This window comes from Colletotrichum higginsianum, chromosome 4, assembly GCF_001672515.1.
Source record: "Colletotrichum higginsianum IMI 349063 chromosome 4, whole genome shotgun sequence".
NCBI lineage: Eukaryota > Fungi > Ascomycota > Sordariomycetes > Glomerellales > Glomerellaceae > Colletotrichum > Colletotrichum higginsianum.
Genome location: NC_030957.1, coordinates 4,637,031 through 4,649,820, shown reverse-complemented (window position 1 = coordinate 4,649,820; position 12,790 = coordinate 4,637,031). Strand labels below are relative to the sequence as shown.

The 12,790-nt window shown below is 54.3% G+C and overlaps 6 protein-coding genes across 6 annotated transcripts; 4 read left to right on the top strand and 2 right to left on the bottom strand.

The window, feature by feature from the left end:
- Positions 1–972: 972 nt before the first annotated feature.
- On the top strand, positions 973–2,716 carry CH63R_06719 (MFS hexose transporter; the record flags this gene model as incomplete). The annotated part of the gene is made up of 3 exons (XM_018301694.1): positions 973–1,283; positions 1,357–1,561; positions 1,607–2,716. The coding sequence occupies 3 exons, from the start codon at positions 973–975 to the stop codon at positions 2,714–2,716; spliced, it is 1,626 nt and encodes a 541-aa protein (XP_018159544.1).
- A 529-nt stretch (positions 2,717–3,245) lies between these two features.
- CH63R_06718 (dimethylaniline monooxygenase 2) lies at positions 3,246–5,109 on the top strand (the record flags this gene model as incomplete). The annotated part of the gene is made up of 4 exons (XM_018301693.1): positions 3,246–3,291; positions 3,348–3,602; positions 3,668–3,956; positions 4,038–5,109. The coding sequence occupies 4 exons, from the start codon at positions 3,246–3,248 to the stop codon at positions 5,107–5,109; spliced, it is 1,662 nt and encodes a 553-aa protein (XP_018159543.1).
- Positions 5,110–5,892: 783 nt separating this feature from the next.
- On the top strand, positions 5,893–7,041 carry CH63R_06717 (Aryl-alcohol dehydrogenase AAD14; the record flags this gene model as incomplete). Its single annotated transcript, XM_018301692.1, has 1 exon — positions 5,893–7,041. One exon carries the CDS (start codon positions 5,893–5,895, stop codon positions 7,039–7,041), a length of 1,149 nt encoding a protein of 382 aa, XP_018159542.1.
- A 747-nt stretch (positions 7,042–7,788) lies between these two features.
- CH63R_06716 (CFEM domain-containing protein) lies at positions 7,789–8,593 on the bottom strand (the record flags this gene model as incomplete). Its single annotated transcript, XM_018301691.1, has 5 exons — positions 7,789–7,858; positions 7,920–8,062; positions 8,099–8,326; positions 8,406–8,473; positions 8,527–8,593. The coding sequence occupies 5 exons, from the start codon at positions 8,591–8,593 to the stop codon at positions 7,789–7,791; spliced, it is 576 nt and encodes a 191-aa protein (XP_018159541.1).
- A 189-nt stretch (positions 8,594–8,782) lies between these two features.
- On the bottom strand, positions 8,783–9,182 carry CH63R_06715 (Integral membrane protein; the record flags this gene model as incomplete). The annotated part of the gene is made up of 2 exons (XM_018301690.1): positions 8,783–8,962; positions 9,018–9,182. The coding sequence occupies 2 exons, from the start codon at positions 9,180–9,182 to the stop codon at positions 8,783–8,785; spliced, it is 345 nt and encodes a 114-aa protein (XP_018159540.1).
- A 1,661-nt stretch (positions 9,183–10,843) lies between these two features.
- CH63R_06714 (uncharacterized protein) lies at positions 10,844–11,078 on the top strand (the record flags this gene model as incomplete). The annotated part of the gene is made up of 2 exons (XM_018301689.1): positions 10,844–10,936; positions 10,992–11,078. The coding sequence occupies 2 exons, from the start codon at positions 10,844–10,846 to the stop codon at positions 11,076–11,078; spliced, it is 180 nt and encodes a 59-aa protein (XP_018159539.1).
- Between the last annotated feature and the right edge of the window lie 1,712 nt (positions 11,079–12,790).

Sequence of the window (12,790 nt, the reverse complement as noted above, 5' to 3'; positions counted from 1 at the left end):
CGGGGGCACCTCCACAGCTCAACTGGCCCAGAAACTGTTGGTGGCTCCGCACGCCGGAAATACACGGGGAACCATTCTGTGCCCCCCAAGCGCGCACGAGACCTTGAAATTTCTCCAGGTGGGAATCAGCCCCGAGGCCAACCGACATCCAACTTTTCCCGTGTTTTGAACCAAACTCCTGGCCAGTTGTCAACTTGTCTTCTCCATCTAGTGCTAGGTTTAAACATGGACACATAAGAACTGCTACTTGGTCGAGATTCAAATTCAAGGTTTGACTTGACTTTGTATCAACATCCACTGTTTCCACAGCCCTCGACTCCGCCAGCCTGGTAACTCGATCACGGACAAATGAGATCTGACTGCGAAATGCTGCACAATGACAGTCACCCCCCCGTTCCCCTTCCCCCTGATTTCCAAGAACAGGTTCTCGCGTGGGGTCTCTCCCCCCGGAAATCCTCCTGAATGGGGAAACCCCAGGCACTTCACCGGACAAACGGTGGATATCGAGCTGAAGGACCAGCCCCTCCTGACTCGGTCCGACCAGTCCCCAGGCTCCCACATGCAGACATCCAGCCGGGGCTCCGCAGGTGTCCCCAGACGATGCTGGCAACACCCCGGATCCACCGCCGTGCCCCATTCCCCCGAGGTTCCAGAATGGGACGATCGTTTTATGATGTTTGGCGTGGGGACCATCGGGTGCTGGCATCGTACTTACGAGTCGCAATAGGGGGGACGGGGACCTTTCGTCTTATAAAGACTTGTCGACGTCCGTGATGGCTGCAACTTCATAGAGAGCCGCAAGCTTGGCGTTCCTCGGACTTGAGCCCCCTTTCCAGCTCTTATAATCACGAACTGTTGGTGCCGAAGCCCCATTTCACTCTTTTGAGTTTTTCCTCGGGACCACGCGGTTTTTTTTCTCGGGTTTTTTGGTTTTTCTTTCTACACGAAAGCAAAAAAAAAATCTCCCTCATCATGTCTGACGAGGAGAAGAAGGACAACGCCGCCCACCTCGAGCACCCCGAGGCCCAGGCCCAACTCGCCGACTTGGGCAACCAGGACGACCACGACCTCGGGAAGTGGGAGTCCTTCAGGAAGTACCCCAAGGCCTCGTTCTGGTGCATCTACGCCGTCTGGTGCGTCCTCGTCCTGAGCTTCGAGAACCAGGCGGGCGGTAGCATCTTGAGCATCCCCGAGTTCCGGAAAGACTTTGGCAACTTCTACCAGGGAGACTACGTCCTGGACGCAAAATGGCAAGCCGCCTTCAACGGCGCGCCCGTTGCTTCGTAAGTTGAAATTCGAGTTTGATTCCGTTGCCATTTTTAACGTACAGGCTTGCTGACATTAATGCCTTGGTAGTGCCGTCGTTGGTGCGTTGGGAAGCGGTAACCTCGCGGACTGGCTCGGCCGAAAGACGGTCATCGCCATCGCCCTCGGCATCTCGTTCGTTGGCATCACACTGGAGTTCATTGCAACTACGAATGAGCTGTTCTTCGGGGGAAAATTCTTGAACGGTTTTGCTATCGGTGCTCTGGCTTCGGTCACCGTCACTTACATCGGAGAGGTATGAACCCCTGGACGGAGAGAGTCAACTCTCACACCCACCCAGGACCCAGGAACTGACGCCGGCTATCCCCAGATCACCCCACTTGCCCTCCGTGGCCTCTTTACCTGTCTCTCGGCCCTCTCCTACACCCTCGGCCCCCTCGTCGTCGCCCTTATCATCAACGAGACCGGCACGTTCACCAACCGCTGGGCCTACCGCGCCGTCTTCTGCGCCCAGTACGGCTTCGCGGCAATCGCGGCCATCCTCCTCCCCTTCATGCCCGAGAGCCCCTGGTACCTCGCCATGAAAGACAGAGACGAGAAGGCTCTGAAGAGCTTAGCCAAGCTCGGGCACCCCGGCGACGAGGGCCGCATCCGGCTCGCCGTGATCCGGCGGACGCTGGATCAGGTCAGCCGCGAGACCGCCGGCGCCAGCTACCTCGAGTGCTTCCGCAAGTCGAACCTGCGCCGGACCATCATCAGCGTCTCCCCGCTCTGCATCCAGAGCCTGTCGGGAATCATGTTCGCCGCGTCCTACTTCACGTACTACATGCAGCTAGCCGGCTACAGCACCGCCGACAGCTTCAAGCTCCAGATCGTCCAGCAGTGCTGCTCGCTCATCGGCAACGTCATGTCCTGGTACCTGGTCGACAAGATGGGCCGCCGGCCCCTGACCGTCTACGGGCTCGCCGTCCTGACCGTCATCCTCCTCGTCACCGGCGGCCTGGCCCTCCCCGGGACGCTCTCGTTCAACAGGGGCACCGTGGCGCTGCTCCTCCTCTACTGCTGGTGGTACAACGTCACGATCGGTGCCACCGCCTACACGGTCCTCGCCGAGGTGTCGACGTCGCGTCTACGCATCAAGACCATCGCCCTCGGGCTCGCGATGCAGAACGGGTTGAACACGATGTGGAGCTTTGTGCTGCCGTACCTCTTCAACCCCGACCAGCTGAATCTCGGGGCCAAGCTCGCTTTCATCTTTGGCGGCCTGGCGGTCATTTCGTTGGTGCACCTGTGGTTCAACTTGCCCGAGACGGCCGGTAGAACCTACGAAGAGCTGGACGAGATGTTCATGAAGAAGATCCCTGCCCGCAAGTTCAAGGAGTACACCCCTGACGCTGCGGTCAGAGGCCAAGCCGTAAAAACGGCCATGGACAAGGAGAATAACCTTTGAGTTGCATGTATGCAGGCTAGCAGTAATAGAAACAACCATCTTAAATTCGTATTCCCTTCTAGAGTTGAGAAGCTGACAGGGTACCTCAACTTAACGACATCAACAAAATTGCACCCGTGTCAACGTGCGGTGTTTTCGAAGGACAAGAATTCAAGTCATTTATCCATGCCAGCACAGGATAGATGGGTACCCGGTGTGACCTATGTGACCCCAACGGTCTCATGTCGTCAGATCGCACTCGTCCATCAAATCTGATTGGTTATCTCGGGTATTTTGGGAAGGATTCTTGATGATTGTCAACATACTGGACTCCCGTTGGCTTGGCGCGTTTAGTGCTGACATGGCTTCGCGGCATTGATCTCGCCTCCCTCTTTGATGACACTTGACTCCCTCCCATCAATGAAAATCCCAGATCCATCTGCCACAGAGTGTTTTCTTTGAACCCCTTCCATTGCAAAAATCTTCTCCAATCTTCATTCTCGTCATCCATTTACAAAATCACCAAATCCTCTCTCGCGAGCCTGTACACATGGCTAGCAGTATCAAGCCACCGTCCGTAGCGGTGATCGGAGCAGGTGAGTCCCGCGTCATATCACGACCAATCAAAATGAGGTTAACAAGCATAACCCAGGTGCGACCGGCATTTCCATGCTCAAGACGTTGCGCGAGGATGGTTTCGACGCGAGACTGTTCGAGAGAAGAGGCCGCGTTGGCGGTCTTTGGTCCTATACCGACGACAAGACAATGACCACAGCCCTTCCGAGTAAGCCTCCCTCGGCTCACCGGCCGCCCACTGGCCATTGGACCCTTCTAATATCTCTCTCAGCCACCCGTGCAGTCATCAGCAAGTACACTTGTGGTTTCACAGACTTTCCGATGCCAGATAGTGAGCGCACCTGTATCCTCAAGAAACGATGGATGGTCGAATAGAGAAACTGATGGCTAGGGTAGAGTATGGGCCTCACCTGACTCAGCGAGATTTTGAGGAGTACATGGAGTCCTACGCCGAGCAATTTGATCTCTACAAGCACATGACTTTCAACACCACCGTCAAGCAGGTGACACGAAACGCCGACGGATCAAAGTGGCGAGTCGAGATGATCAAATCAGGCATCCCGGAGTATCAGGAGTTCGACAAGGTGGTTTTGTGCCACGGCTATCAGACTAAACCAAAAATGCCATCATATGAAAGGCAAGAAGAATATGAAGGTCTTCTCCTTCACTCACAGCAGTTCCGCAAGTAGGTGTCTACTGTTCACATCCATCACCCATCCACCCACACACACACATTCGTATGGCTAACAAACGCGTCGCGTATCAGGCCAGAAGATTTCAAGGGGAAAAAAGTCGTCCTCGTCGGGCTGAGCGCTACCCTGAGCGACGTGGTGTCTGTTCTCGTCAAGCAAGCAGACAAAGTCTACATCTCGCACCGCAACGGCGGCATGATCATGGGCCGCTGGCGGAAGGGTGTCCCGACAGACCTGCTCATCACTCGTGCCCGCAGGCAGATGTCTTACTTCCTGCAGAGCCACTTTCCCAACTTGAGCAACAGGCTTGTGATGCTCGCCACCGGCTTCCTCATGAAGGAGCACGGCAAGCTGGACCCCTCGTGGCGGCTGCTCGATAACTTGGCCCCGCTCAGTCTGCATCTCTCCGGATGTATAGACACCACCGTCGAGTTGCTCCGCGAGGGCAGGGTCGCCTCTCTACACGGGATACAGCGGTTCCTCGGAGGGAAGTCCATCGAGTTCACCGACGGAACAATCCTGGACGACGTCGACGCCGTCATCTGCTGCACGGGTTACTCGGCAGACTTCGACCTGATCCCCTTCGTCGAGATGAGCAAGCCCGCGACGGACACCGCTGGGAACCCCTACGGCGGGCGTCCCATCGCCCGGCTGTACATGAACCTTTTCCCGCCATCGCACGCGGACAGCATCGCCATCCTCGCCTACTCGATGTACGGCAAGAACAACGGGTTTTCCTTCTCGGATGTCACGTCCATGGCCATCAGCAACATCTGGCGCGGCATCAGCGCCGACATGATGCCGCCGCGGCGCGAGATGGAGCGCGCCATCGACCGGCACCACCAGTGGATCGCGGACCGCTGGACGCTCGAGAACAGGTCCGACCCGAGCGCCGTCAAGCAGTGGGAGTTCCAGGGCTTCCTACACAAAGCCGCGGGGACCGGCATGGAGAACCTCGGCTGGGGGTGGCGCGGCTGGGTCGCCTGGTTCAAGGACCCGTACATGAGCTATCTCATGAACCACGGCGTCGAGACGGCGCACGCATTCAGGTACTTTGAGACCGGGAAGAGGAAGACTTGGGACGGCGCCAGAGAGGCCATCATCCATATGAACAAGCTGGTGAGGCAACTCAAGTCAAGGAAGTGAAGTAAAGACTCTTGGGAGGGCGATTTCGGAAGAACTACTCATTTAATGTGAGACGCGCTGTCCACTGGCGGGCAGAAGCGAAAGTCTTTCCCACCAAATGTATCCGTTCGTGCTCAACAAAGTCGTGGAAAACAAGGGGTAAACAAGACTTTGATTTGATCCATCTTTCCAAGTTGTTCCATCATTTTTGTCAAGAGTTGTTCGTGTGGCTTCCGGTCCGGATGTATCCTGGGCATAGCTGACAGCCCCGGCCGGAGATAGTCCCACAAACTCCGGGCCTCCCGGCACATCGCCACGGAACACTGCCGATCGTGCCGTCAACCCACCCGGCCAAACCCCATCGTCCAGTAGAGGAACAACAAACAATTTCGCCTGCCTCCATATTTCTGCTATGTCCTTTCTTATGGCCGATCCCCTTCTACACAACAAGGGCCCTTAACTACCGTTGCACACGACTGGTATGCGGCAATCAGCTACGTCACCATCGCCATCTGTCCCCGCACTTTGAGCTCCAAAACGGCGCAATGCGCACGTCGGAAACAGTGTCCCTTTCTTTCGGCATTTCCATAGCTCCATTCCGGGGGGCCTATTTCCGATGTTGTCTGAGGTGTCTCGGTGCCCCTACCATCCCGCTGCCCCTCTTCGTCCGACTATATATATAACATGACGAACCCTTCTCTGAGATCCAAACGTTAACCCTTTCGCAACTTTGTCCGAAGACCTTGACCTTCTCCATTGAAACCCTTTCTTGTTACGGTGTATCCGATATCAACTCAGTCAACCATGTCGAACTTCTTGGCACCCGCGCCTGAACCACCCACTGAGCTGGGTAGGCTGCGCGTGCTCTCCCCCAACGCCGGCATCCGCGTGTCCCCTCTTGCGCTGGGCGCCATGTCGATCGGCGATGCGTGGGCCGAGGGGATGGGCGCCATGAACAAGGAGCAGTCCTTCAAGCTCCTGGACGCCTTCTTCGAGGCCGGCGGCAACTTCATCGACACCGCGAACGGCTACCAGGACGAGCAGTCGGAGCAGTGGATCGGCGAGTGGATGAGGGAACGGGGCATCCGGGAACAGATCGTGCTCGCGACCAAGTACACGTCCGACTACAAGAGCCACTCCCTGGGCAAGGGCCACACCGCCAACTTCACCGGGAACCACCGCCGGAGCCTGCACACGAGCGTGCGGGACTCCCTGGAGAAGCTGGGCACCGACTACATCGACATCCTGTACCTGCACTGGTGGGACTACACGACCTCGATCAAGGAGATCGTGGACTCGCTCCACATCCTCGTCGAGCAGGGCAAGGTCCTCTACCTCGGCATCTCGGACACGCCCGCCTGGGTCGTCAGCGCGGCCAACACGTACGCCATCGACCACGGCAAGACCCCCTTCAGCGTGTACCAGGGCCGGTGGAGCGTGATGCACCGCGACTTCGAGCGCGACATCCTGCCAATGGCCAAGATGTTCGGCATGGCCCTCTGCCCGTGGGACGTCCTGGGGTCCGGCAAGTTCCAGTCGAAGAAGGCCGTCGAGGAGCGCAGGAAGGCCGGCGAGGGGCTGCGTTCGTTCGTCAGCACGGGGCAGCAGACGGAGACGGAGATCAAGATCAGCGAGGCGCTCGAGAAGGTCGCCGGCGAGCACGGCACCGAGAGCGTCACGGCCGTCGCGCTGGCCTACGTCCGCAGCAAGGCCGCCAACGTCATCCCCATCGTGGGCGGGCGCAAGGTGGAGCATCTGAGGGCCAACATCGACGCGCTCACCATCAGGCTCACGGACGAGCAGATTGCGTACCTGGAGAGCGTCAGGGAGTTTGACGTCGGCTTCCCGAACAACTTCTTGGGCGAGGACCCCAACATCACCGGCAAGTCGGTCAGGCTCTCACGCGCCGCCCACATGTCATTTCCCAATGCGGGCCGGCAGACCAGCGTCTGAGAATGGCCAGAGGGCGGTGCGGCGATGTTTTAGAAAAAGTCACAGTTTAACAGAACCTGGCAGACAAATGCAACCAGATCTGTAGTCACATCTTGCTTGCCTTGTATGTGTACGTGTTGGTAATATGTCTCGATGCTGCCTCATGCGGCTGCCCTGCTATTCAGCGTTTGCAACTGTGTGCCCGCTTCACCCGACTCAGCAAACCTAGCGTATAGCATGTATTCCATATACTCGGGGTGGTTCGGATCGATGGTGGACGGTAGGCTCTTCGTTGTGTTGGTTTTCCGTGTGGCTGCTGAGCTCCCCAAAGTCGGATGGTTTCTGGCCTCCCCGACTCCCGTAATACGTGTGAGTGTGTTCTGGATCCTTCTCATCATGGACCTGCCCGTCCGAGGTTGGTTGCCAGCTTGTGGGCGAGGTTCGTCCGGACGCAAACGACGAAAAAGGGGCGTTATGCGCCGGGCGAAGGCGGTCATCCCTGGCATACAGGCACATATCACGCTCATCCGCATCTCGACCAAGGACCAAATCGAGATCTCCTTGAAGTCATCTGCAAACAAATAGTCAATCCATTTAGAGCCATGAGACGTGGCGTAACGGGGTAGGGTGCTCTTACATGTAGGATTCTGGGTGTTGGCGAATCTGCCAACAGTCGCCAAACGGATACCGCTGCACACAGTCACACTGCCACATGATATAACATCAGCACAGGCGGCCAACGTACCACAGCTGTTTCGATAACAAGACTCACAAAAGGCCGACAAGAAATATGACGCTGACGCCGATCTTCTTCTTCTGGGTCCAGGAGACGTTGATACTGATGCACACTGTCAGCCAGGCCGAGCCGGGTCGAATGAGCATAGGGATCCAGCTCTTACAACTGCGTCACTGGCAGAAAAAAAAGAACAAAGTCCAAGGTGATGTTGACCCCCCCGTTGATGTATGTCATGAGCGTAATGTTGCCGCACTGGAATGAATGGAAGTCAGTCGACGTTTCTGAGCTGAATAGTCCTCCAGAGAACTATGCAATGTAAAAGACGTATGCGAGGACGCTCACACTTCCTACGTGCTTTCCATCCCACCGTGTCCAGTTGTAATCAACCGGGTTGCAAACCAAGGCGATTGCGAGTACTTGGCCAACACCGTAGACGGCGTTCACGCCCATAATTGCGTAACAGCTTTTCCGAAACCACGGTTCGCGGAACAGACGAAGATAGAACAGGAGGATGGAAATTTTGGTGATTGCGACCACAAACGCGTAAAGTAACTCCTCGACGAAGAATAGCTATAAAAAAAAAGGTTTGGTCAGTTAAACTTTTGAGCATCGGTTAGACAACGGGTGAGCGGGGAGGGGTTCGACTCACAAGTAGTATCTCGGTAATGTTTTCAGGAGGGACCGTCCATATATCTCTCCCTAGGCCCAGGTCGACCACTAGAACTTGTTGGTATGATTCTCTCGTGCAGGAATATAAGATTGTTGCCTACGTATCTGAGACCCGATATCCGATGGTATCAGGGCAATCATAGCGGCAATGATTGTCCAATCGTCCATGCCAAAGGGGAACGCCGGATTCAACGCCGGAGCTTTGGATAGAAGCCTGGCGACCACGGCCACGAATGCAATGGCGAAGAGGGTCCATGAGATGGGGGCTTGCTCTGTGTTGCGGCGGACGGGCACGCCGCAGGACGTTTTCGAATAGTTCTGGGCCTCTTCAAGAGTTGCAACGGGCAATGGGTTAATCTAATCGGCCAAAGAAGTGGAAAGACACCAAACTCGCGGCTTACGGAGAGACTCGACGACGGTGCAGTTCTGCGACAAGCATATGCCAATGGCAGCGTTGAGTTGTTGGTTCGTGCAGATGCACTGGAAGTCGGTGGCATTGCATGCTGACTTGGGTAGTTCCGCAGCGATGCAGCCCGTCTGCAACAAAGGTCAGCGCACACAATCTCTTCTTCCGAGGTTAGGGGTGTCGTACTGCGCATGATGGTAGCGAAGCAGCCGTTTGCTGTGACGCCTCCAATGCTGGACCAGTAGAAGCTGGTGATGTTACACCAGGCGGATCCGCGGGCGGCAGCAAAGTCGATGCAATTGCCGTATCGGTGGCGATGAAAGCCAGGCCAGCTACAACACACGACTTCATATCGCTGATCCCCACTCGGCAACAAGTATGGGAAGACCGAAATAGATGGCTGGGTTGGATTAGATTATACGATGTAAAGATTAGGGTGATGCCGACGCTGAGCAGCGTGGAACGGGGCCCTATCTTGTTTAACTATAAGGATGAATCTAATCACAGGAAACACCAGTTCGAAGACCCGAACTCGTGCGTTTTGAGTGCGACTGAATTCTAACTATGAGGATGCTTTGTCGGCAGATGCCCGAGCTCAGATGCCCAACTGCAAACCAGCATCTTACCTGAACGGCGATGAAACCTTTTCCACTTGCAACCATCAACGGCCGTATTTACACGTGGAAACACAGGCTCGAGGACCCGAAGAGGCGCGCTTTGAGTGCGATCGGATCCCCTGACCGGAGTTTGTTTTGCCAAAGACAGGGAAATCATTGGACAGCTGTGCTTGACTCCGTTTGCTACACTTTGATCGACGCAAAAGGTGCTGTTTAGAAAGGAGGAGTGCCTTTTTGGAAAGCTGCTCGCGTGGCAGAGCAAGGGACGTAGTCTGAAGATGGGATGTAAGAAGCCAACTCGGTTGGTGAGGGGTAAAGACAGCATAGCATCGGGTGAGTGCGAGTAGCTTTGTGAGCTGTGTGGAAATACCAGCCACTGCAAGCTTCAAGGGTCTGGGTGTTTGTTGAGTCGTATTTGATTGAACATCAAATGGCGTTTCACTGCTATGAAGTCGATCGATGCGAATGTCCGCGAGAAAGGGCTCTTCAAGGCGCGGATGCAGACACTCGCACAGCTTTTGATCGTTGCCACCGTACGTAAGTCCACATCTTGACAGTGATCTCAAATTTAACCATTCCACCGGAGCCAACAACGGGCGGCAAGATTCTGTAAGTCCGCTAAAGATGTCAGATTAAACGAAACAAACGAGTGCAATCGCATGATTTATAGTTGATCTAGAAAAGCTAGAATGTGGGGGTGGTGAGGTGTGTGGCAGCGATGGAGCAGAAGATCCGAACAATGATCAAACTCGGGTTCGCTTTCCCTGGATAGGTTGCGGGCCATGTTTACGCCCGCGTTGTGCTAATTAACATCTCCTATTAAAGTATCATCTTATCTGTCGCTCCCTGGGATGAATGTCCCAGCAGCATGTTGACAGGGCAGAAGAAAAGTGAGGAAAGACATGGTCTGCGCTGCACGTAGAACAGGGGAGGGGGGCCAGCCTGCTTGCTGCGCCACGCGCATGCGTCCGCCCGATGAACCGGCCACTACCAATCTCTTCAAGGGTACGGCGGGACAATGACCAAACGTACATAGATCCCTAAGTCTTGAAAGGAAGGAGAAGAGACTTGGCGCCTGCGACACTACTTGTCGTTGCAGATTCAGTCCTGTATGGGAATCTGGGCGTTCACCAAGACTTAGTCTGACCGGCTTGGCAGATCCTACAGGAGCGTGATGCTCCCCCAATCTCTAGCCTGCGATTCTCATAGGACACACTCCAATCTCGTAGGCTAGGAAGGATTCGTTCCTTTTCTTATCAGCTCTCAGGATGGTCCATAACAGGAAGCCGTGATGGCGACGGAAGTATAAAATCGGGCTTTTGTCCCTCTCGAGAGACCGGCGTTGGACAGAATCCATTCCCTGCTCTCCAGAACACACCGTCTTCCTTCCTCAACATGCGTTTCTTCTCTTTCGCCCTTGTGTCCAGTCTCTTGGCTGTGACTGCCATCGCCGGTCCCGTCGAGCTTGAGAGGCGCCAGTACTCCCCTGTGCGTTCAAAACTCTGGAGAATCCCAAGACTGCCAGACTGATGTTTTACTCCAGTGTGTCCGTAAATGCTTGGATGATCTCGGTATCTTCGATGGCATCGCCGTTCAAGGTTGTCGCCAAGAGTGCGGCGAGTGGCCTTAGATGAGGATCATGTGAGTCTCCCCGCACTACATGTGGCTGCGTAATACTGGACTCTGCAGCCACATTCAGTGTAAACAGGTATCGGCACAGCTCATTCACTAACATATGTCGCCTTGCAGTGTCTATCATGTGTGCATGACGTAGTGTCGGAACTACGGCTCAGTGGATAGAGGCCAGCTGCAACGTGGGGTGTAACTCGGAGCATTTCGTTGTTCAAAACTCACCTACTGCACTGCCAGTAGGAAAATATCACTCGTGTAGACGAATTATAGCACCCCCGACAGAAATATATCAAGCCATGAAGCTGTTTCTGTTAGCCTCGTAGGGCCGCTCGATCGAGCTGGGCGAATAGTGCAAAGTGATGTCGTTATTGGTACTGGCGATGTATCGCTAGAAAGCTCTATGTGAATGGGAGTTCCGGACGGCGGGCATTGTATGGTAGAACCATGGGAGACAGATCCGCGTGACCTGCTCAATACACCCAGTTGCGATCTCCAGGTTCCTATCCAAATCGCTTGGGTATCCAACAGTTCTCTGTGACGTGGGAAATCAAAGCCTTCAAAGGTGTTCAGTTGTTGCCAGCTCAAGCGGCATCGATGGTTTTCTCTTACTTCCAACTGGATTTTCGTAGTCTGTTTAGATTGCTTTAGAGATAGGGCGATGCTGTGGGTCCGACTTGCTGGAGAAGGGATTTCACTTCAGTTGTGAGGCGTTGTGAAATCAACTAACAGAGCACATTTAGCAATTGAAGTCCATTTGTGAAGAGTTGAACAATTTGCCAGTGGAACTAGATCAACTGGTGTACTATTATGTCTGTAGTTTTCTGTTGTTCCGCTGTTCACCTGCTGCAGTGACAGTCAACTGAAGTCGATCTCAATAGCAGTAGTATTTATCAGTGTCGGAAATGGAGCCGTTGATATCGGGCCAGGTGGGCCGGGCAAGATATTTGGCGCCAGCGTTTTCTCTCGTGGAGTCAGCCGCTGCCTGCTTTAGAAGACTCCACCAAAACCTAACGCCTATTCAGTTTTACTACGATGTACGTCTTTCTCTTCGTGTTTGTGACCTACTACGAGGCAAGCAAACTTTTGGTGTAATACTTATGCTGCACGCTTACGAGTTCATTCTTCTACCGTCTTCGAGGCCATGATATGCCCAAGCCAAACTCTTGCTCCTGGTTCATCTCAAGACACTGCATTATACTCCGATCGATATGCCCGCAACAGGATAGCTTGAGCACTTACTTTAGTTGAACCGGCGCTGTGCAGCTAGCTTAATGAAGCACAAGTTCAACTTTAAAATTTTCATCGGAGATTCTGTGCTAGTGAAATTCAGCAAGGGAGACACTATTGACTTTTGCATCTACGTTTTAACGTGTAAGCTCTGCTTCTCCTTGACTTGGCAATTGTTGCAGACCTATACATACTGCTTCTACATTGTTACACAAGGATCTTCCCATATGGTATGTAAGGGCTAGCGAACTTTAGTCTTTTTTGTAGCCGATCCATATAGGAACAACGTTGCAGAGACTGTCACATCAATGATCGGGCAATACTCTCCGCGTGGAAGTTGCCTTTTCAGTTCAAAGAATACATCTTATGGCGTCAATATCACAGCATTACGCTTCTCCCGGGCCCCCCTCGCCCCTTCCCCTTCCCCGTCCCCGTCCCCGTAGGTACGAGAATAGGATAATTGTGAATACGGAAATGACATCG